Source organism: Theropithecus gelada, chromosome 5, assembly GCF_003255815.1.
Source record: "Theropithecus gelada isolate Dixy chromosome 5, Tgel_1.0, whole genome shotgun sequence".
In the NCBI taxonomy this organism is placed as follows: domain Eukaryota; kingdom Metazoa; phylum Chordata; class Mammalia; order Primates; family Cercopithecidae; genus Theropithecus; species Theropithecus gelada.
The window spans coordinates 144,996,333-145,020,865 of NC_037672.1; the positions used below are offsets into that span (position 1 = coordinate 144,996,333).

General features: G+C 42.4%; 1 protein-coding gene across 1 annotated transcript in view; it reads left to right on the forward strand.

Moving 5' to 3' along the window:
• The window catches only part of ARHGAP10 (Rho GTPase activating protein 10), a 294,968-nt gene that overhangs the window by 256,737 nt on the left and 13,698 nt on the right, over positions 1 to 24,533 (forward strand). The window contains exon 16 of the mRNA XM_025384845.1: positions 11,836 to 11,995. Coding sequence (XP_025240630.1) covers positions 11,836 to 11,995 — 160 coding nt within the window. The remainder of the gene's footprint in view (positions 1 to 11,835; positions 11,996 to 24,533) is intronic.

Genomic DNA, 24,533 nt, shown 5'->3' on the forward strand with positions numbered 1-24,533 from the left:
CCGTGGGAGGTAATTGAATCGTGGGAGCAGTTACCTCCCTGCTGTTCTTGTGATAGTGAGTGGCTTCTCTCAAGATCTGATGGTTTTATAAGGGGGCTTTTTCCTTTTGCTTGGCACTTCTCCTTCCTGCCATCATGTGCAGAAGGACATGTTTGCCTCCCCTTCTGCCGTGATTGTAAGATTCCTGAGGCTTCCCCAGCCATACTGAGCTACGAGTCAATTAAACCTCTTTCTTTTATAAATTACCCCGTCTCGGGTATGTCTTTATTAGCAGCGTGAGAATGGACTAATACAAGTTGACTATCATAGGGAAGGTTGGAGAGGGAGTGCCAGGTTTTCTTTGGCTGGTTAGGTGTTGATTGGGGTTTGGACCTGACTTTGACCTTTCTCAGCCATGCTCCTCAGACTGCTCTGCATGCCCTGGTCATTCTATGTATAGATTACAACTTCTAGCTAGATGAGGTCCTGGAACACGATGACATTTTGGTCCAGCCAAGCATCTGGGTAAGCTGTGAAGAAACAAGGCTGTTCAGTTTTCTTCAAAAACTCAGGAATGAGCTACTTGGAAAAAAACAGTCTTAGATAATCCAGCTGGGTGAGATAGGTGATTTTTCTGTGTTCTTTCGTCATGATCTTTTTCAGTTTGCCTCAGTCTAACAATACGTAATGAGACCTAGTCACCCAGTTTCTGAAAGTTAATAATTATTAGAGTGCTAGTGACAAAATGCAAAATCAAAATTTTGGACGAAACTGTAATCCTGCCTTTGGGGCAGTAATAAATCATAAGTTTTTCTGGAAGTCATGCTCCTTTACTCAGAATTGGAGGTCTTGAATGTTTCACGGTCCATGACAAACTGCTGCCTGAGTAGTTTCAAAGCAAGTGGGTGTTATGGTGCACTTCTAAGACTTGAGTAGAAAGGAAGAGGCTGTGGACAACTAGAGCATCTTTGGATGTCCTTGTTAAAACAGAGTGCCATACAAGATGGGTCATTGTCCTGATCCAATATGACAGTCTGAGATGTTTCCTTTTGTAGGGAGTAAGTAGTATACTTTGACCTGTATTTACCACATTTGAGGAAACAGTATGGTGCACTCTACTCTTTCCAGGCACTAGATCATTAAAAAATGGATGTTGACCGGGCATGGTGGCGGCTCACACCTGTAAGCACTTTGGGAGGCCGAGGCAGGTGGATCATGAGGTCAGGAGATTGAGACCATCCTGGCCAACATGGTGAAACTCCGTCTCTACTAAAAATACAACAATTAGCTGGGTGTGGTGGTATGTGCCTGTAATCCCAGCTACTTGCGATGCTGAGGCATGAGAATCGCTTGAACCCAGGAGGCAGAGGTTGCAGTGAGCCAAGATCACACCACTGTACCCCAGCCTGGTGACAGGGCGAGACTCTGTCTCAAAAAAAAAAAAAGAAAGGAATGGATGTCAGCTATATCCTTTAATCTCTGTCAATTCCAAAAGCATTTGAACTGGGGTAGGAAAATATAAGTTTTGGTTTATTTCAGTTTTCACTATTCAGTGCAGCATTAGGTACTACTTTTTGACATGATATAGCAACCCAGACTTTGTTTTAGCAGAGTAGAAATTATGCTAGAATATATACAAAATGAGGTTGGCAGTTCAGTGCCCTGAATGTCCTGGGTAACATTAGGAGGAAAGGCTGCAATGGTTAGGAGATTTTATTGTCATAGTATTTGCCATATGGTAGAAATTAGGACATGACTATCTCATGCTTAGTTCAAAGATTATGTTTTAAACAGGTTTATACAAATTAGCCAAACAAAACTCTCATCCTACTGCAGCATTTTATAATCCCCTCCATTTCAGGCTCTTCCTGTAGATTTTCTTCTCAGATCTGTTAGTCTGACACTGTGACTTTTACCCAGAGGTGTTGATTCTTGAGGGTATGCTTTCTCCTCCCCCAGCTCCTGAACCCTCTTCCAATACAGACATTAAGCCACATTGTGGTTACTTTAGTCCTCCTTGGGTACAACATCATTAGAGCAGACACATCATTTGGGCAGAGAAGCCATTGAAATACTCAAAGCAAGAGATTATTGGTTTTTATTGGGTGGCCCTACTTAAAAGATAGAAAATGCAGGGTGACAGGAGGATGAATTCAGGCACAAGGGGATAGGGGCATGAGGTGGACGTCAATTGGAGCAGTTGTGCTCACGCCCTGCTGGAGAAAGTGTTCATTTCATTTTGGTTGAAGCCACTCTAAGTACAATAGATGGTGTTTAGCCTTCAGATTTATTTCTCTGTGTTTAGAGTGAGCTTTTATATGTCAGATCACATTTTCTCATCAATTTTCACTGTGATCTGGAGATTTTTTTCTCTCAAAGTCTTACATTAAATAAATAATAAAAATAATAGTTTAATAATAGTTTTTCACTATTATGGAGTAAGTTGTGTGTATTATAGTATACGATTAATTCCTGTTGAGTAAATGTACTGAAATTAAAAAATCAAATATATTTCAGTAAATTTTAGTTTCATAGTCAACTTCACATTGATTGTAATTTCAATATTTAAACAGTCATGACTGTTCTTTGACTACCAGTATTTAGGAAAATTGTCTTTTTATGGCATAAAATGTTTTGAACCTTTCTTGTTTCCTAACAAATATTTTAAAGCCATAAATCTCCATTTTGACATTTTTCGGCATGTTTCACAAATTTTTATATGAAATGTTTTTTTATTATCATTGAGTTCTAAATATTTTCATTATGATTTTCTTCTTAATCATGTTTGGTTTACCAATATATGGATTATTTTGCAATATTGGTCTGAGAAGAGAATTTATATACTGTTTATCCATTGGAATTTGATAAGACTTTATAGCCTTCCTACAAAAATATTCCATGTGTTCTTGAAAATAATGTGCATCTTCTAATTATTGTGAGTTGTATGCATGTGTATAAAACATGAGCTTTGCATTATTGATTACAGATATATCTTTCTTTTTGGTCAACTTGATAGCAGTATCTGAGAGGAGTTTTAAAAACTGCAACTACAATTGTTGATTTTTCTCTTTTTCTTTGTACTTGTGTCATTTTTTTACTTGAGGCTGTATTATCAGGTGCTTATCTTCTCATTTAACTATTTCTTTCCTTTATTATTATAAAATGATTCTTGTGTGGTTTATTAAGATCATTTCCTTTTGGTTCATATTGGCTTAATATATTCATCTTTTGATCTTTTAGTTTAACCTTTTTTGGCCTTTTTGTCTGAAGCATGTTTCTTGTAGTCAACATACTGTTGGGTTTAAAAAATACATTTGGAGTGTCAGTGTGTTTTAATTGGTGAGTTTAGGCCATTTATATATATTGCAATTACTGTCATATTAGGATTTCTGTCATTTTTTCACTTAATGAATTTTGATACAATTGCCGTTTTCTGCTTTCTCTTCAAAAAAGCAAATGTTCTTCTGCTTTTTAAAATGATAGTTGTTTTGTTTGTTTGTTTCTAAAGTGGTGCCTTTGTTTTGAAACTTAGTGTTATTTCTCTGTTACTATATTTCTCTCCCCACTTCCAATAAGACAAATAATTTAATGGGCTATCAACTCCCTCTGATCTCCCCACCCCCACTGTGTTGATATTTTCCAGAGTTTCAATTCTGGATTATTTTGGTTATGTTCTTTTCCTTTTCTTTTGTCTTAGATTTTTTTAAAGACAACAATGGACATTATCAAGTTAGCTGAACATCTTATACTGCTTCTTTTATTTAAATACTCAAGGAATTTCTCTAAGAGTGTTGTCAGTATAGTTCTTTGTGTGGCCATCCTTTGGGGATTTTTATATCTGATAATAGTTTCGTTATGCCCTCACAGTTGAAGGCAGTTTGAATATACAATTCTCTGCTCATATTTTTTTTTCTTTAATACTTTAAGAATATTACTTCAATTTCTTTTCTTTTCTTTTCTCTTCTCTTCTTTTTTCTTTTCTTTTCCTTTTCTTTTTTTTTTTTTTGAGATAGAATTTCACTGTGTAGCCTCGACCAGAGTGCAGTGGTGTGTTCTCAGCTCACTGCAACCTCCACCTGCTGGGTTCAAGCAATTCTCATGCCTCAGCCTACTGAGTAGCTAGGATTACAGGCACCCACCACCATGCCTGGCTGATTTTTTTTTTCTTTGTATTTTTAGTAGAGATGGGGTTTCACCATGTTGGCCAGGCTAATCTCGAATTCTGGATCTCCAGTGATCTGCCCACCTCTACCTCCCAAAGTGCTGGGATTACAGGTGTGAGCCACCGCACCCAGCCTAGGATACTACTTCAATTTCCTTCTGCACTTAACATTGCTGTTGAGAAGTCTGATGTCAGTCTGATTCTTTTTCTTTTTATATGATCTGCTTTTTCCATATGGGTGCTTTTTTCCTTGTATTTGATATTCTTAAATGTTAAAATAATATGTCTTATGTGCAGGATTTTCGTTACTCCTCTGTTTGGCACTCTCAGTCTTTTACTATTGAGGTCTTTGATGTTTCTTTAATTTCAAAACTTTGGTTATTATTTAAATATTTCCTCCTCTCAATTTGTTTCTGTGATCTAGATTTTGGCAATTTCACTTCTATTCTCTATATTACAAATCTCTAAATCTCTGAGTTTTCTTATTCATTGAGTTTGCTGTCTTAGTTTTCTTTTTGTTTTTAGCAGTTCTAGTTTACAAGTCCATGGTGAAGGAGGATTTTTTTGTGTCTATGCATGGTTAGGACGTGTTGGATCCATCTTCTCCCCTTTCTTTTCGCTCTCTGGCTATTATTGCCTCCACTGGGGTCTCCTAGGTGCTGGTTCAGAGCCAGGTGCTATTATTGCCAGCACAATGTTCTTGTCCTTAGGATAGGCCGAATCATCCCCCAGGCAAGTGGGGAACTTATTTGTAGGTTCTTGGCCTCCATCTAGGGTGGAGGGCTTCTCCCAGTCCCTATTTTCACATGAAGAGCCTGGCTGTAGCCCCTCTGCCCCATGCTTGGTATGTTATTATAGATACTAGGAACCCTACAGGTTCTTTTTTTTTTTTTTAAAAGACAGAGTCTGCTCTGTTGCCCAGGCTGGAGTGCAGTCACATGATCTCAGCTCACTGCAACCTCCACCTCCTGGATTCAAGCGATTCTCCTGTCTCAACCACCTGAGTAGCTGGGATTATAGGCATGCACCACCACACCTGGCTGTTTTTTGTATTTTTAGTAGAGACTGGGTTTTGCCATGTTGGCTAGGCTGGTCTCGAACTCCTGACCTCAGGTGATCCACCTGCCTCAGCCTCCCAACGTACTGGGATTACAGACGTGAGCCACAGTGCCCGGCCAGAACCCTGCAGGATTTAAATGTCTAGGTGGTTCTGTTGGTTTCAGCTGGTCTTGGAACCATAAACCTTTGGCTAATTAATGGTCCCTCTGGATGTTTCTTTTCTGTTTCTGTTCCACAGAAATGTGTAACAAGTTTATCAGGGCAGTTATATATTTTTATTTATTAAAAAAAATTTGGGGGGTGGTTATTTGGTGTTTGTGTGAGGGAGAGGTAGGTTTCTCCTTAATATTCCATCTTGGCTGAACATTTTCTGAATGAACTTTATAATAAAAGTGTTTCTGTGTTATAAGTGCAGTTACTTTGTTCTCAGCAAAACTTTCTTTTGATCCTGTTAACTCCTTGATGATTAGAAGTATCTAAGATTATTGTGACCTGACAGGAAGAATATTTGTGTACCAAAGTAAACCTACTGTTTAGGTAGGTTTGGTCAGCTGTCCCCCAGCTAGCCAAATGCATGACTGTGAGGTTTGCTTAAATTAAATTCAACTAATATATTAGATCTTTTCTTTTTATGCATTTTCTTTCCTCTTTTCTGTCTTCTCTTTTTCTTCCTTACTCCTGCTGATACATAAGCCAGATGTTTAAGAATGAGGAGCATGGGATAGCTTAGCTGCTGTGGGGATGGTCCATCTGTGAGGAATAACAGAAACCGTCTGTGATTTTATACCATGCCCAAAAAATCTTCAGCTAAGTGGAAGAACAGCAGGGAAGGGATTTCAGGGGGGAACTATCTCTGACTTAACTGTTAGGAAGTATATTTGAGAGGAGACAAAGAAGAAATGAATGAAATGGGAGGGAAGCCCGAAGCTTTATTCCTTCCAGCAATCCAAAAGCAGTTCTATTCAAGTGAAATGACCAGAAAATGAATGAAGAGAACAGTTTGTCATCATCAGAACAAAAAAAGTTAAACTACCTAAAGTAAAAGCTTATCAATAGATTAAAATAAGATGTAAACATCCTCTAAATTATTAGAAATGGTAGAATTATCAAGTTCTTGTTTCCTCCTCTTGGTCTAATTTTCTGCCAATCTTTGAAGATTATTTTAGTCTATCATGAAAATAAAGCACTTGTCCACGTGCTCAGGCTCATAAAAAAATCAGACTAAGGGGAATATAGTAGCTATCACCAAAGACATGTCCTCTTGGCCAATTGTGTTCCGTTTTTATGATTATTGATGTTTGTGCAGGAATCCTAAATATTTGCAAAAGAACACTGCATTTTATTTAAAACAACAAAACAACAACAACAATATTGCTTTAAAGAATAGCCAGCTCTCTTGGCTGGAAGATTCCTCAAGGTTCTTTTACTTTTCCACATCTTCTTCCTTGTTCTATCCATCCAGTGCTGTGACTTCAACTCTCTGTGCATGACTTTCAGATCAGTAAAACTATCCCAGGCTTCTCTTCTGAGCTCTAGGGTTGTATAACCAACTCTCCCTTAGATACTCTCACCTAGGTTTTTTATTGACACCCCAAACCCAACATGCCTGCAACTGGTCTTATTATCTCCCTCACCCAATGTGCTCCTTATTTTTTTATTCCCTATTTCAGTTAATGATTCTACCATATACTCAGTTCCCAAGCCATGAACCCGAGGCTCATCTTAAGTTTCTCTCTCACCCTTCACCTTTGTTCACTGAGTTCTAATGACTGTCATAACGGAATATATTTTGGAGCTATTCTCCAGATCATATCACTTCTCTGCTTAATCCCTGCAGTACCTTCCCAGTGTCTGCAGAGTAAATTCGTATGCCTTTACGTTAGATACAAAGTTCTTAACCCTACTTCATGCACCTGCTTTCTGCCTTTGACTCTGTTCTCCAACAAAATCCAACTACTGTGGCTCTGAAAATGGCCACATGCTCTCCTGTTTCTGTTCTTTCAGTTTTGATATTTTCTTTACCAGAGGCTTTTTCCTTGAAACTGGCAATAATTCCTTCCTATTCCTGTTGCTGCACTCCCACATGTCTTTTGCTGCTGACCCTGGTAACTTTGAAAACTCCTTTTTCTGGGTCTCAAAGCTTCTTGACGTAACCATATTACAGCAAACACCACCTTGTTTGTCTTTGCCTATCTTCTGCATTATACTCTGGGCGTCTTTGGGTTAGGGACTGCTTCTCTGTCTGTGTAATTCAGCATCTGTGGTGTGCCTTTGTACATAAGGAGAAGCTCAGTAAATGCTAGTTGGGTGAATAAAGTAGATTAGAGGTGCATGTGGCTCGAAACGGGAGAGGATGAGAATCCAAAACTGTGTGCAGGTTTTGTGAGAATATGTTGGGGTCTTCAGATTTTTTTCCCTTCTCAATTTCTAGAGGCAGTGGCTCTCCATGCTCATGCTTTTCTTGTGGCAGTGAGTCTGCCATACTTCCTGATGACTCCTGGATTGCCTGGCACTGCTTTGTGTTCTCTAAGGCTTCCCAAGACCAAGACATGGTCTCCACCCTGACAAAATGTACAAGGGAAATGGGCACCTTAAACCAAGTTATAAAACCAGTATATGATGGCGAAATGCAAAATTGATGGCTGCAGACAGCTGTGAGAAAGGAGAAAAGAATCAGGAGAGGAGGGGTTTGGCAAGTACCTTGTGGGAATTAATCTGAGGATGCTGCGAGGAAGTCATTTTCTCTCTAATCGGCGGTAGTTCATTTTCCAGTGAGTGTCTTAGAGTCTGTTCATAAATCCTTTGGTACCATTTTTGTTCACTCGCTGGAACACCCTTTTTATCCAGAGGTGATTTGTCTGTTTGTAGATGCCTGTTAAAGGGTAACACCTGAGGGGAGAGATTGTGTGAGAGATTCTTCACTCAGAAGAAATGATAGGGAAAAATAATGAGTGTATCTGACTTTAATTCTCAATTTTAAGTTAGTTTCGTGGGATTTAAAATCTTTATTCCCAGCCAGGGGTGGTGGCTCACATTTGTAATCACAATACTTTGAGAAGTCAAGACATGAGAATCACTTGAACCTAGAAGTCCGAGATCAGGCTGGGCAACATAGGGAGACCCTGTCTCTTAAAAAAAATACACACGCACACACACACACACACACACTCTCTCTCTCTCTCTCACATATTTTAGATGTATAAATATATATGAAAAATGTATAAGGAAAACTGTATATGCGTTTTTTTCATATATCTATGTATTCATTCTAAAAGTTGAACATAGAATGTTTTTTAAGTTTTATTATTTTCATACTAGTTAAAAAATGCTAATTTGATTTTTGGTGAACTAAAGTTTCAGAAATGGTTGTGAGTATTTAATGTTTATGTACCTGATAATTTATTCTCCCTCAAATTCAGTGATTCTCTCAAGTAGGTAAACTCATTCCTGAACAGTGAAGGAGGAAGGAACTCTGTACACTTGGAAAGTAGGGTGAGGTGTCTTCTCCTTTGATCAGCCTGTGTCAACGTTCCCTTCTACCAATATTATTTTCACTTGAGGGTTCAGATTGCCACTGTTTGGCAGGAAGGAAGAGAAAACTCTCTTAATAGAATGTGATTTAATATGTTGAATGACAATTTGTGCTGTGTCAGTCTGCTTGGGAAAAGGATTAGAGGCAGTGTAAATGATCTGCTGTATCTGGTTGTAAAAACATTTCAGGCATCTTTCAGAAGTAACATTAAACCCCTGGTCTCCAGTTCCCCAAAGTTGCTTCTCATTGACAGAGTTCTCTTGGTAGGAGTGAGTCAGGGAATAAACCGGTCCCAGACTCTCCTTTGCTGCTTCTGCCATGTCATGCCTTGCCCGGCCGTCAGGGCACACAGCCCAGGGAGGACTGAGGGCCTGGGTCCAGCCTCCTGCAGCCAGGGAGCTGCTGGCATCTGACTTGCTGTGAAGGTGATCCTGTTCTGCTTCAGAACTGATGACAGTTTGGTGCGTCTAGCTGAGCCCTGAGGGCAGCCGTCATGCCAGGTCAATGTTCAGGTTTACTCTGGACTCTGTGCTGGTGTTCCATTTGAGATTCTCTTAATTTTGGGGGGAGTCATTGCTCATGATGAATGAAAGACACAGGGAGGGGCCGGGGAAGGCTGGAGGCCAGCCCCCTCGCGGCACTTGGGCTCTTTCATAGAAAAGAACTGGATGGAGTTGAGCTCGCTGGGCACAGGGGATGACGTGGTCTTTGTTCCAAAGTGGACTGGATCCCAGAAAGAAAATAAATTAAAAGGAAATCATAGCAGTGGTCTACCAGTGGCTTTTGGTCCATTTGCCTGAAAATTGGCCCTTCTGTTGGAGCTGAATTTCTCCAATTAGCTAAACGTTTTTGTGGTGAAGCACTGTGGAAAAAGTGGCTTCACTGAAAGAGCAATTGTAGAGTCTTCTAGACTTTATAAATAGACTCAGGACAGGGAGAAGAACTGCCCTGTGGAGATACGGTTCATCTCTTGCTCAGCCATCTCCCCCACCCTCCCTGGGAACACACTTACGAAAGAAAGAGCTCAGAAAACCCTTTGGAGTTCCAGTGGTGCAGCTGGTTAGCGCGCAGCACTCATGCAGAAAACTCTTCCTCATCAGAATCTTCTGCACAGGGTCCACCAGGTGTCCCCCGCAGTACCCGTCATAAACAATTTCTTCTTCCAGCCATCACCACCATCTCCAAGTCCTGCTTGTCTGGATTCAGTTGTTCTAGAGCTCCGTTTGTAAGATTTTCTCTCAACCCTTCATTGTAAGCTGGGTCAGGAGTCAATAAGAATTACTTTGTACAATCAGTTTTCAAGATTACAGTCTGGGGAGCTAGCTTAATCAGAGCCTGGAATTTCTCCTGTGCTTCATTTTCAGGAGAATTGAAATCCATCTGACTGGGCACGGTGGCTCACGCCTATAATCCCAGTACTTGGGGAGGCCGAGGTGGGCGGATCACCTGAGGTCAGGAGTTTGAGACCAGACTCAACGTGGAGAAACCCCATCTCTACTAAACATACAAAATTAACCGGGTGTGATGGTGCATGCCTGTAATCCCAGCTACTCGGGAGGCTGAGGCAGGAGAATTGCTTGAACCTGGGAGGCGGAGGTTGCGGTGAGCCGAGATCGCATCATTGCACTCCAGCCTGGGCAACAAGAGTGAAACTCTATCTCAAAAAAAAAAAAAAAACCATCTAAGATGTTTTTTGAGAGCAAGGTCCTTGCTGTTGCTGGAGTTCTTGCTTGCTGTTTCTAGGGCCTGGGACTGAGGAAACATGAAGCTTTAATCAGCTACAAGCTGTTGGGGACTGGGGTTATGAACCTCTATATGTGTCACATTTGCTTCCATAGCAGTTTAGGACCATCACCTATAAACTCAAGGCCAAGTCAGTGCTATCTTTATAGAACATTGCTGCCTCTGCAGGGTTACCTGGAGCAGTTAATATTTAATGGGGACTGAGGATTAGGCCTAAGGGCCGAGCCTTGATGGGTGCAGATCAGGTACATTTTATAGTAGCTGGGAGGACCATGAAAGCAAGACCAGTAGAGGGAAATAACTGCTCTTGTGAGCTCTGTCTTCCATCTTCTGCATTTTCTACCCAAGCCCATAATGTATACAAATTATATTATACTAAACATATTTAATAAAATGGTCCCCTGTGAATGCATACATTGTGCAACTCATTTAAAAAAAATTAGCTTCGGTTTAAATTCATCCTGTGCCATCACCACAAAAGCCTAACTCTTTTGTAGTACCCTCCCTGATGTCCAAAGAGAAATGGAAGTTTGTCTATGTGTGGGATTTTAATGTTGGGGTATTAGAAATTATAATCCAATGGCCGGGCGTGGTGGCTCAAGCCTGTAATCCCAGCACTTTGGGAGGCCGAGACGGGCGGATCATGAGGTCAGGAGATCGAGACCATCCTGGCTAACACGGTGAAACCCTGTCTCTACTAAAAAATACAAAAAACTAGCTGGGCGAGTTGGTAGGCGCCTGTAGTCCCAGCTACTCGGGAGGCTGAGGTAGGAGAATGGCGTGAACCCAGGAGGCGGCTTTCAGTGAGCTGAGATCTGGCCACTGCACTCCAGCCCGGGCGACAGAGCGAGACTTTGTCTCAAAAAAAAAAAAAAAAGAAATTATAATCCAAGATACCAGCTCAGAAGACAAGGCTCTTTTAGAGTTGTCTAATTTATTATGCAGTAAGTGGCAACTGAGAATGACTTAACCAATAGGTGACCAGAAAGGAACAGGTTGGACCCCACAGGGCTGGTGCGCTGCTTGGAGCTATTCTTGATTTCATTGGTTTATACCTGGACTGCTTATAGTGAGGAAGTCATTGTGGCCACCATTGTGCCTTTTATCTTCCATTATCTGATTTTGAGCATTGTGTTTTTTTGTAGGGAAAACATTCCTCACTGTGTATTATCTGTGGTTTATTTTAAGCATCTTTGATTAAAAAAAAAATGTAAAGACAGGACACCCAGATACTGTCAGGCTGAACTGTAAATGTAATTTTATCATTTGATTAACAAATCAAGTAACACCATACAATTATTAGTGGAGTTTTTTCTTCTCTGGTATTTGTTTGAAATTTGATGCCTTTTTTTCCTCCTAGGTGACAATCCTAACCCTTCCAAGGAGGACACCCCTACTAGCAGTCTGGACTCACTTTCCTCCCCGTCTCCCGTGACTGCAGCTCTCCCTGGGCCTCCTGGACCAGACAAAAACCACCTTCTGGCAGACGGAGGGAGCTTGGGAGACTGGGCATCCACTATGTAAGTCACCATGCTTCTGTTGGGTGCTGAAGGGAGGAAGGCATGACTTAGTTCCTTTTGAAGTTTCCATGAGCAGTGACCAGTGGGTGCTGAAGCCATTACATCAAGGAACCCTTATTGTCTTATCAGAGGGGCCACCAAAGGGAGAAGGGTCCTTAAAACAGAGCCTTCCTTGAATACTCTCTTTGTTTCTAGTATGGAAGGGTAGATGGATGCTATGTCAAATCTGATCTAAGTTCAATTCCTGGGCAGTTTTGGATTCTCCAAAGGAAATTTGTTACTATCCCACCCAAGATGTTTCCCCACTAGTTATGCAGACTTTTAGAGATGTGAGAATGCATGCTGATGGACAGACTGTTGAAACTGTCTATAGAATGATATTTTACTTACATGAATTTCTGAGAGCAGTATGCTAGCATTCTGCTCTGTTTTGCTTGATAGCGTCCTGCAGAGTTGAGACGTGATGGTTGACATGTTTGATTTTATCTTCTCAGTTTGGTTTAGTGCCAGGCATGTGCAGATCAGCTCAAGTATATTAGGACGAATAATATTAATACAAATAAAGTACCTTGAACCTGTGAGGGCTTGTCTGGCTGTGTTGACCAAGGCTGTTTAAAGACAGGATGGTGGTGATGTGGAACCCAAAAGGGCATCATGTTTCAAACAAGTATTCAGAGAAGAGAAAACTCCACTAATAATTACAAGACAGTACTTGATTAGTCAATCAAATTTTATCTAAAAATGCATTTATAATTCATCCAGAGAGTCTTTTTTTAAAGATAGAGTTTTGCTCTTGTTGCCCAGGGTGGAGTGCAGTGGTGTCATCTTGGCTCACTGCAACCTCCACCTCCTGGGTTTAAGTGATTATTCTGCCTCAGCCTCCCAAGTAGCTGGGATTACAGGTGTTCGCCACCACACCCAGCTAATTTTTGTATTTTTAGTAGATATGGGGTTTCACCATCTTGGCCAGGCTGGTCTTGAACTCCTGACCTCAGGTGATCCACCTGCCTCAGCCTCCCAAAGTGCTGGGATTACAGGCGTGAGCCACCATGCCCAGCCCATCCAGAGAGTCTTAAAACATTTTTTTTGAAGCCAAAGTTGCTTAAAATAAATTATAGATAATGGTATCATCTGACCCTAGCTGGGCATTCTTGGGACTTTAAATGGACTGGAAAGTGTTCCTCAGATTACTTGGCTTTTTATAGTTACTGCTGGATTCACGTGAAATGATTATGAACTTATTAAGTATTAAGAGAGGCTGGGAGACATTTGGCATGCCAGAATTTGGGGGTGACCTGAAGACTCTGAAAATCTAACTGGGACTCCAAGTATGGAAACACATTCTCCAGATGAGATTTTTCTTGCCAATGTTTTCATCTGTGCTTATTTTTTATGCTGAGGATTGTGGATTTAAATCCTACATTACTCAGGTATGCTTGTCACCGTTACTGTTCCTTTTCCACAATAAAAATTTTGTTTCACCGTAGTACTACAAGCAACAATAACAGTAGTTACCTAGGCACCCAGAATCTATAATCCTGGTTACACTTGAGGTGGAATTTAGCTTGTGTGTGTGTTTTAGTGAAAATCAGATCCCTAATTATGCCTTTCGGTAAGTGGATATCACAGGCAGTGGAGTGCAGTTTAGGCAGTCATCTTTCTTCCATAGTAGTTCTGCAGAAAAGTGACATTATGAGCCATGGTACAGCCAACACTCAATTCACAACAGGTCCATGCCTGAAACAAGAAGGGCTTGATATTTTTGGTCATAAATCAAATGAGGAGGAGTGAATTCCCTAGCTTCCTATTCATACGCATTTTTAAATGTCATGAAAAGCACTCCAACCTTGAGAGGCCAAAAAGGGGGTTGGGGGGAGTAGTTGAAGCAAGCCTGGAGAGGAGATTTTTTTTTTTTTTTTTTTTTTTAAATGGAGATTTTCCTCCTTTTCAAAAATTTTATTTTTTTTTTTTTTTTTTTTTTCTGTGCCATGGATGGAATACATCTATGTTTCTCTGAAGTATATATTAAAATGTTTCTTATGTATCTTTTAAAGGATTTACTGATGAGTGTGTATCGGTCACGATTTGTCATTATGTTAGCAAGTTTGTATATAGGTATGTGCCTCTTGGACTTGGGCACGCACCAGAACCCCCTGTAGGTCTCACTAAGACCCACTCTGCTGGCCCCACCCCAGAGCTGAGGATTCAGTAGGTCTGAGAAGGGACCTGAGAGCCTGCCTTTCTAAGGAGTTTTCAGGTGACAATGAGTGAGCCTTGATAGAGAAGACCATCCGCTGCTCCTCGCCTGCTTCCAGGGCTGTGCTGAGTATAAGCTGCTTCTCTGAGGAGTGTAATTAGGATAAGTGATTTCTCCACCTCTTTTGTTTAGAAAAACACTCTTCTAGGGTCCTGCATTGCTGCCTCCCAGTAGCCTGTGTGTGCTTCCCACATGCTTTGGTTCTCTTTGCCTCAAATATCCATTGTGCTTTTTTGCACAAGCCAATCCTGACCTATCTTCACGGTCTAATTTAATCTTCACCTCCAGAAAGTCTTCCCCATGCTCTAATCTACAGGGAGCCTCTAGAGAGATCCCTTGTCAGTATTTCTGCTGATACTCATTATTTGGCGCTAAGAAATTCAAGTCGCCTTTGAGTATTGTTTAATATTTGCGTTTTAGTATTATTTGATATTTATGTGGAATAAATGTTTCTACATGTCTATCTAAACTTTCCCTTACCCCAAGCTAGATCATAAAATTGGGTTTTTTTTTTTTTTCGTGGGGTGGGTGGCAGGGTGGCAAAGACAGAGTCTCACTCCGTCACCCAGGCTGGGGTGCAGTGGTACGATCTCAGCCCACTGCAACCTCCACTTCCTGGGTTCAAGTGATTCTCGTGCCTCAGCCTCCCAAGTAGGTGGGATTACAGGCATGTGCCACCACATTGGCTACTTTTTGTACTTTTAGTAGAGATGGGGTTTCACCATGTTGGCCAGGCTGATTTCAAACTCCTGACCTCAAGTGATCCACCCGCCTTGGCTTCCCAAAGTGCTGGGATTACCGGCGTGAGCCACCGTGCCCGGCCATAAAATTCTTAATGATAGGAATTGGATCTTATATTCTTTGAACTTTTTTGTGATATTGACATAATTATTAGTAAACATTTAATTTCTTATTTTAATTATGTATTTATAAAAATGCTACCTTTTGGAAATCTCATTTCTTTCTGTATGTTACTGAATGTCTGTTAGGCTACTACATTTGGTTTCTTATTCATCATCATCTTTTTTTGAGACCGAGTCTTGCTCTGTAACCCAGGCTGTAGTGCAGTGGTGCAATCTCAGCTCACTGCAAGCTCCACCTCCCGGGTTCATGCCATTCTTCTGCCTCAGCCTCCCGAGTAGCTGGGACTACAGGTGCCCGCCACCACACCTGGCTAACTTTTTGTGTTTTTAGTAGAGATGGGGTTTCACCTTGTTAGCCAGGATGGTCTCGATCTCCTGACCTCGTGATCTGCCTGCTTGGGCCTCTCAAAGTGCTGTGAGCCACCGTGAGCCACCATGCCTGGCTGATTCAGGTGTGAGCCACCTGGCTGATACAGGTGTGAGCCACCGTGCCTGGCTGATTCATCTTTCTTATAAAGATTACAAACTCTTCCTCTAGCAATTCCACACAATTAATCTTACCATTTGCTCCTTACTGTGTTTTGTTTCGTTAGCCTTTATAAGTTCTCATTGTGTGTTCTCTTGTCTTTTTCCCCCTTTATCTCTGCATACCAGCTGTACAGTATTAAATATGATAGGTTCTAAGTAAATGCTCATTAAGATCCCTTTTAGCCAAAGTTGCTATGGGGTCATTAAAACTCTACTCAGGGCTCTTAATAGGAGGCAATGCCTGTACTGTGATCTCAGGTCCTACGGAATGGAGTCTAAATTTATGTGGATCACATAGGGCCCCAGTAGATCTGTTGAACAAAAATGCTAACATCTCATCCACTGGAAAACAATTTGCAGAGGAAAATGTACAGCAGCCGTGGTTCTGACATAGGCAGTGTGTCAATGCAGCTGTTGCCTCTGATAGGTAGAAAACAATGCAGCAGAATTGGATTCCTTGGGTTTCTGCTGATGTTTATGACTTGTGGGTGTTATTCATTGCAGTCAATCAATCTGTAGCTATTACTTACCTGTACACTCAGTAAGGTGATGGGTGACTTCATTGCCAGTGAAGAATTGCTAGCTCAGTCTCCTTGGAGGACATTACATCATAGGTCAAGGTATTTCAAATGTTCCAAAGTCATTTTTTCCCCACAATAAAGTAGTTTTTGCTAAACAGGTTTTCTTCTATTGTAATAGATGGAGCCAGGTCCTTGACAAGTAATCCTTTTAGATTCTCTGCCACAGATGAGAATCTCTTTTAAGAAATATCAGGCATTGCTATCTGCTTCCTCTACAGATTTCAAATGAAAAGGATCACCTCCTTTTCTGCCGGCACATTCTCAAATTCAAGATGGCATGGTCTCAGAATAGCTCACTCTAGTTCGGGGTGCTGGCACCCTGAGATGCATCTCACTTTTCCCTGGCAGCCCAGGGGGGCAGTAGATTCCCCTCTCCTGCCCACTGAGAGGCTTGGCTTTATTTATCCTGAATGTTAAGATATCCCTAAAGCATCTATCCCAGCTAGTGCCTCAAGCTGTCATTGTGCCACTGAGATTTGTGCCTACTCAGACTTGATGTCAGTTATTTAAAATCACTAGATAACACCTTCCTATTCCCATATACAGCCTTGTGCATGTCATCATGTACTTTGTACTCACTGGTAACCATTTTTATTCTTGTCAATGAAATCACTTGTTTCCTTTAAATTGGGCAAATGAAGGGGGGTTTCTCAGAGACAACTGCTTGGCATTTCAAATTACTTGACTGTTGGTTCCATGATTGCTTTTCAGGAAGTCAATAAATTTTGCTGGGAGATACCAAAGTACCCCCCTTAAATATGATTTGTGGCTTAGTATACCACAGTAAACCGTGAATGATTTGCCTAAAGTTCAGAAAAATAATCATTTTAGATCATTTTTAATAGATTTCTGTGAAGTCTGGCGCCTACTGAGAAAGTTGCTATGAGAAGTTACAGGGTGGCAGTCACTGGCGAACTCTGTCTTCACTTCCTCCCTTCCCCCCTCTCTGTCTTTCCTTCTTCCCTCTCCCTCCTCCTTCAGAGAGGGCTTCCTCAACCCAGCATTCCTCGAGGGCCAGGGTGGTCAGTTCACCCCAGAAGTTGGTATCTTAATCAGATTTTTTTTGTTTTGTTTTGTTTTTTTTTTTTTTTTTTGTTTTTGAGATGGAGTCTCGCTCTGTCGCCCAGGCTGGAGTGCAGTGGCCGGATCTCAGCTCACTGCAAGCTCCACCTCCCAGGTTCACGCCATTCTCCTGCCTCAGCCTCCCGAGTAGCTGGGACTACAGGCGCCCGCCACCTCGCCCGGCTATTTCTCTGTATTTTTTTTAGTAGAGACGGGGTTTCACTGTGTTAGTCAGGATGGTCTTGATCTCCTGACCTCGTGATCCACCCGTCTCGGCCTCCCAAAGTGCTGGGATTACAGGCTTGAGCCACCGCGCCTGGCCAATCAGATTATTTAAAAAAAAATAGATGTATCTTTTAAAAGTGCTTTTTACACATTTGCTTTTTTTTTTTCCTAACTTGACCAAAATGAACATATACTGCTTTTGTAATAAGGAGTGGGAAGCTCTGTAAATTTCAGGTCAGGAGAGGGTGATAAGTAACCTAAAGGAATGAACTTCCCATTGCAAAAACTTCCTGCATCTTTGTTGGTTAGTAGGGGGACGATTTCCTAATAAGATTAGCAGCTTTACTCTGTTTACTTGTATGTGGGCTCTGGTTACAGAATGCAGTGGGTTACACTGAGATCTCTAGTAGAGCCTAGTGCCTTGTTGTGGAAGGATGTGGTCTCTGATTCTGGGTACTGTGAAGAATGAATTGGCAGCCAGTACCTGTTACCATACCTAAGTAAACAGCAGGGTCACTTAGATAGTGGAGGTCTAAGGGAGCTCAAATCTAAGGCAAAACAGGGCCAAATGAACAGGAGGAGCATGCTGCCTTGCTGTGAGCCCACAGCAGCCTGTTAAATTCTGCACGGAGGTTATCTCCTTCCCCTACCTCTTAAGGGTCTGGGGATTCAAGGGAGTAGAACCTTTTGCTTTAGCAGAGGCTAGTGGTTGAGGCTGCAGAGAAAGTATGTCTAGATACCCTCTTGGCACTTCCAGGCTCAGAGACCATGAAACATTTAGTATTATGGGCCACCAGACTTTGTTTCAGCTGTGTTGTAAATGACATTTCCTCTTAATGCTTGCATCAACCCAGTAGGGTAGATATATAGTCATTTTTAAAGATTGGAAGGCACAAAGGACATAGGAAAATTGGCCCAAGCCACACAAGCAGTAAAGGACAGGTGAGTTTGACCGCTCATGTGTCTGCCCAGTGACTTGTTTTACTGTAGAAATCGAAATTGTGCAGTTGCATATGGGGATATTGTTTGAATTGCAGGCGTTCTCCACCCTGCCCCGATTCTGAAACTCAGTGAAACAGCCATGGCTGTCAACTGGTCAGTGCCCTTGGATTGAAGAGGAAACACTGACCTTACATTAAGTCATGTGGCTGTGGTTTATAATTATCTATGGGGAATAAACACTTGAATCTGGTTGCTGCGAATTCATCATCTAACACCTTGGCTGAGATGCGGGGAGGAGGGCCTTCTCCCCCACAGCAGCGCTGGAGAGACTTGGAAATTTGATCTGTGCAACCAGGCAGCATCCATAATCTTTTTATGAGTAATATGATATTCAGTTGTCTCCCTTCAGCCTCAGAAATGCTCTGGAAGTGAATCTCGGGGCCTGTACTCTTAACCATCTACCATCACAGTGTCTATTCACATTCAGTTTGGGGGTACAACTTTTGTCCTGTATGTTTTCTTGAATTTCTTCTCTCCAACTTTGTATAGAAATTATGCTATGCCAACTGCCTGTCCCCTTGCATGCTTTGATACACATCCATTGTGGCTTGCTGGGGTATTTTTGGGATCTGCTTTGTGTACTTGGCACTTGCATGTGGCCTAATTCGTGTCTTCCTTTGCTGTGCTGTAGCTGCAGGTGCTGAAATTTGGAGGTTTTATTTTTAAGTCAGAATGTTGATAGTCCATGTAACTTTAAAACTCTACCATGAAAAGATGACTTCCCAAAATAAAGACATGTCTGAATTTTGTAGTAGCTTTTCCACTACTTAAGACTTTAAAAACAGTTAAGTCTTGCATCAGTCATTTTTGGTTTTTAGTTTAACTGGTTTTTGTTGTTAAAGATTTTCTTACTTGATGCCATTGTTGTAATTTATTATTTGCTATTCATGAATTGGCTGTGTCTCAATATCTAAATAAGGTAAGGACCTCACGGGCTCTCTCTGTAAGTTCGAGACCGTTTACATTGGTAAATCACTGATTTCAAACAGGCCTGGCTTTGCATCCACGTTCTGTTTCTTACAACCTTGAAGATCTTATATAAGTGATTTAAGCAAACCAAGGCTTAGCAAGATGATCTGTAAAAGGGGAATAATAACGTCCGTCCCTCTGGGCCGGGTTGAGGTTTCCAGATACCACATGTAATAAAACCCAATCACTGCTCCCCTGAGAGCTGGAGGCAGCCACCTGCTGGGATTTTCCTTTCCTCTGAGCACGTAATTCAATATTCTTAGTTTAACTTGACCCCAACTTCCTGGTTCATCAGTTACATAACCTCCTTACTAAATAGCTCAGAGAGAGAACCTTTCTAGCCTTGGAGAAGCTCTAGATGTTGACCTGAAGTTGTGTTGTTTTTAGCAGTTACTGTATTTATTCCCAGAGGACTCAGCTGGGGCTCCTCTCCTAGTGTCTTGCTTTGGGGATCTGCTTTGTCAGAGCCTCTGAGAATAGACCCTTGGCTATCACATGATCAAGGCATGGGGAGCCTACTGAGACCCAACCACATTTATAACTTATGCTGAGCTGCATACCCAGGTACCGCACCCATTACAACAAATAACCCATAAATATGTTTGTAAGTAATTGGTGGATTTTTCTGAGCCCAGTATCTGTGTCTCTTTGGAGCTGTGCTTGACCCTGTTGAAGATGTTCAGCCCTCACATTGGGTAGCAGCTGGTTGAAACATTCCTGTCAGTGACTCTGCAGCACTATAACCTTCAGACCTCGAATGCCCCTTAATTTTCTGAAATGAAGTTACAGTTCCTTTTCTGTTCAGCTGGCAAGCTAAAGTTCAGCCCTCTTACCTGATTCCACACTGATCATATGGAAGGAAGATAGGATTCAAGGAGAACTCTTTGAGTGGAAGATTGGTCAGAGATGGAATTCTGCAGCTGTTCTCTTACAACAAAACCAAGAACTTTTGCTATAAGAGAGTGGGGTTTGGGAGTGAACCTTGTCAGACGACTAGGTGGTGATGTCCTTTCTTGTTGGAGGAGGAAATCCATGTAGGAGCCTCAGGATCACACAAGGTGAGGACTGAGTGTTAAACATGGCAGGCCTTCCTTCATGGGGCTTGAGGGATTTCCTGCAGTGCCCTTCCTCCTCTCCCTGACCGCGTACTTCCTGCAAAAGATACTTGTTCTCAGCTGGGTGCGGTGGCTCACGCCTGTAATCCCAGCACTTTGGGAGACTGGGGCAGGCGGATCAGTTGAGGTCAAGAGTTCCGAGACCAGCCTGGCCAACATGGTGAAACCCCATCTCTACTGAAAATCCAAAAATTATCCTGGCATGGTGGTACGCACCTGTAATCCCAGCTGCTCGGGAGGCTGAGGCACGAGAATTGCTTGAACCTGGAAGGCGGAGGTTGCAATGAGCTGAGATTGCGCCACTGTACTCCAGCCTGAGGGACAGAGCAAGACTCCATCTGGGAGGAACGGAGGGAGAAGGTATTTGTTCTCAAAGGTGAACAAGTTACTGCTTTTACATGCTGGCTTCCTGTATTGGCTGGCTCCCTGCTGCCTGGGAGGTGATCTCGTACAGTTGAAGCGGGACTCTGCTGCAGGAAAGCGCTGGGTACGCGTGGGTCAGCCCCAGGCACCAACAAGGGAGCCCTGTACCACGAAACCAGTGAAGACGGAGGGGATTCTCCATCTGAATTGCCTTCATCTCCCCCAACCCCCACGTCCCTCCCAGGCTTCTTATCTGGTCCATTTAATCCAGGGGTGAGCAAATTGTGGCCCACTGCCACTTGTCTTTATAAAGTTTTATTGAAACACAGCTACACTTAGTTGTTTACGTTTTGTCTGTGGCTGCTTTTTGACTGACAGTGATAGCAGAATTGAGTAGTTGCAGAAGGTCTGCCAAACTTGAAGTATTTACTCTCTGGCCCTTTACAGAATAAGTTTGCCGATCTCTAGCTAATCAGTAATCAAAACAAGTCTGTTTGGAAGGGCCCACCTTTCTTAAAACCCAGCTTCAGGAAGTGTAGTTTACCACTGTGATGGTAGATGGAGAGTGCAGATGATTTTAAGTGTAAGCTTCACACATCTCTTCTTGTCATTAAACCAACCAGACATTTTCCCTACAGGTTTTGGATGCCCCCAAATGTTTGTTTATAATTTCAAAAGGCCGTTAGTGTTTCAGCGACTGAAAAATCTATGTGAGGTTGTTCTTTTTATAATGTATCATTTAAAATAAATTTTTATTTTGGAATAGTTTAAGGTTTACAGAAAAATTACAAAGATAGTACAGAGTTTCCATAGACCCTTCACTTCCCCTCTTCACCTCCCGCCCCCACCCCCGCCCCCAGCCCTTAGCATCTGACAGAACTGTGGTATGTTTGGTAAAAAATAATGAAATTAGTGTTGATACAGTACTGTTAACTAAACCACAGACTTCTTGTGGACTTCACCAGTCTTTCCAATAATGTTCTTTCTCTGTTCCAGGCTCAAATCCAGGATGTCATGTTTCTATTAGCAACTTTAGATTTTTTTTTTTTTTTTTTTGAGACAGAGTCTTGCTCTGCTGCCCAGGCTGGAGTGCAGTGGTGTGATCTCAGCTCACTGCAAGCTCCACCTCCTGGGTTCACGCCATTCTCCTGCCTCAGCCTCCCGAGTAGCCAGGACTACAGGCGCCTGCCACCACGGCTGGCTAATTTTTTGTATTTTTAGTAGAGACGAGGTTTCACCGTGCTAGTCAGGATGGTCTCGATCTCCTGACCTCGTGATCCACCAGCCTCGGCCTCCCAAAGTGCTGGGATTACAGACGTGAGCCACCGCACCCGGCAACTTTAGATTTTTTAAATGATGACGTCTACCTAATATGGCCATACTTTTTTCCCTTTGCATAGCTGATTTGCTGTCTTTTGGTAAATTAAATGGTTAGTGATGGTATAACCCTAGAAATCAGAGGTAAGGTCTGACCCAGAAATATGTAATAGTGAGGGCTTCGTTTATTGACTGCTTACTGTGCTTCAGTGCTTTACGCCTATTATCTCATTTAAACCCCACAGTGACCCAGCCGGTGAGTCATGACTCTCTTCACATTAGCTGAGGGAGTTTAAGTTGCTCAGCCAAGTTTCGGTTGCGGATGACGCCAAGTGCAGACTAATGACGGCAACTGTGGGCCAACCTCTGGGGAGCACTCTTAAGTCATTTGCTTCCTCCTCAGCATAGCCTCTAGCTATTGACAAAAAGAGGAACAAGCCTAGGGGAGGAAGAAACTGCAAGCTGGCACTCAGCCAGCAATGACATTGCCAGCTTTGGCACCCAGGTCTCTCTGTGGAGTGGCAGAGTCTTAGGCATTTGTAATTTGCATGTGTACTATCCTTCAATGGCCTTTCTTTGCCTTTAGGTTATGATTGTGCCTCCCGAATATCCCGGTACTCACATCTCTCTCACCGTTCTTTCCATATTCCATTCCAGTCACTCAAGAGGACTTGAGGGTCTGAGATCTGTGCTGTCTTGTCAAAACAGGGTTTACTAGAAACAGGACCTTGAGTAAGTTGCTTTCACCTTTTTGAGATGGTCTTCTCATATGTCATGTGGAGTAATAGGGTGGTTGGGAATAAGTGAACTGTGCCTGCATGTTGCATCTAGCACAGGGCTAGATTGCACAGTTGTGCCTTGCATGAGCCTGGGTGTGGGGAGGTGATGATGATGTTGACTATGGCAGCATCAGCTTCAGCATTAGCGCCACACAGATGCTGCCTCCTCCAGGAAGTCCTTCCTGGCTATCCCCCTGGTTATTAGGTGCTCCCTCCACTCTTCCTCTGAGGGACCATGGGCAGATCTCTACATGGCTCTCAGTGCCTGTATTATGGTTATTAATTGGGCATTCTCCACTCACTTGGCTGGAGAACAGGTGGTGTCACGGTTGCCTGGGTGTCCCCAGGGACTAGCACAAGTCCTCAGACCGTAAATGATGAGCCAGTGGGTCTACTCCGAACCTTCCTGATGGGCAGCAAAGGCCTCCTCCCCCAACCCCGTGGGTTATGGCGACTTGCATGTCACAGGCCTTTGTTTCTCTGCACTGCTGTTATCCCTCGGTGTGCTCCTGTGCTCGTGTGGAACCAAACAGTGTGCTTGCGTGTGGAGTTCTCCCTCTCCTGGCACTTAAGGAATAACTGGCATTTATTTGAACAGAGATTTTCCCATAATATACAGATCTACAATATTTCCTTCTGTCTTTATTAACATTTTCAAACACTCTTGCCCAGGACAGCTGTTCTAGACTTATGCTGTATGTTTCCCAGACTGGCATGAAAGATCATTTCACTAATGTGTTAGTTTCTGCTCAGAGACCTGGCAACTGAGAGTTTAGAATCTTTCATTGCAGTGCAAACTTCTGATTTGATCTCATATTGTATAATTGTAGTGAAATATCTTGGTATTTGGGGGATTTAGTCACTTCAAATAAGCATTCATTTCTTTTCTTAGTGCGTATTCTCCTCGCTGTACCCTTTTGAATTTAGATGGCACTCAGTGCTAACATAGGCTGGAATCGGGCTTGTGCCTCTAGTGCTGCCCAAAGCCTGACCTGTCTATGTTATGCAAGAAATGTTTGTTAGATGCAGGAGTTCTCTGCTGATCGGTGCAGCTGGTGTCGAGTTTTAACAGTTAAGGCCCCTATTCCCTTCCCCCTTTCTGAAATGTTTGTGATCTGCCGCTGCCAGAGCGTTTTTAATATGCATGGAGCATAGAGTCTGGTACTGGAGGAGATTGGATCACAGTTTGAATCAGAAGCAGCATGGACTGCTGATCTGTTCCATTTTCTAAAAATACACTTTGTAAAGTATACACATACACAGCACTGTCATAATTTCATGTTTTGGGGTTTGGCCCCACTGCTGCACGTGAAAGCTACAAGGTCTTTCCTCGAAATTCAGGCCCGTGTTTCCAAGCAAGAGTGTTGACTTTTTAAAGAAGAGAGTTTCCTCATCCTTTACACAAATGCATATTTCCCTGCTTACTGTCTTCCCAGCTCTTCCACCCGCCTCACCTAAACGCAAGAAATGCCTCTGC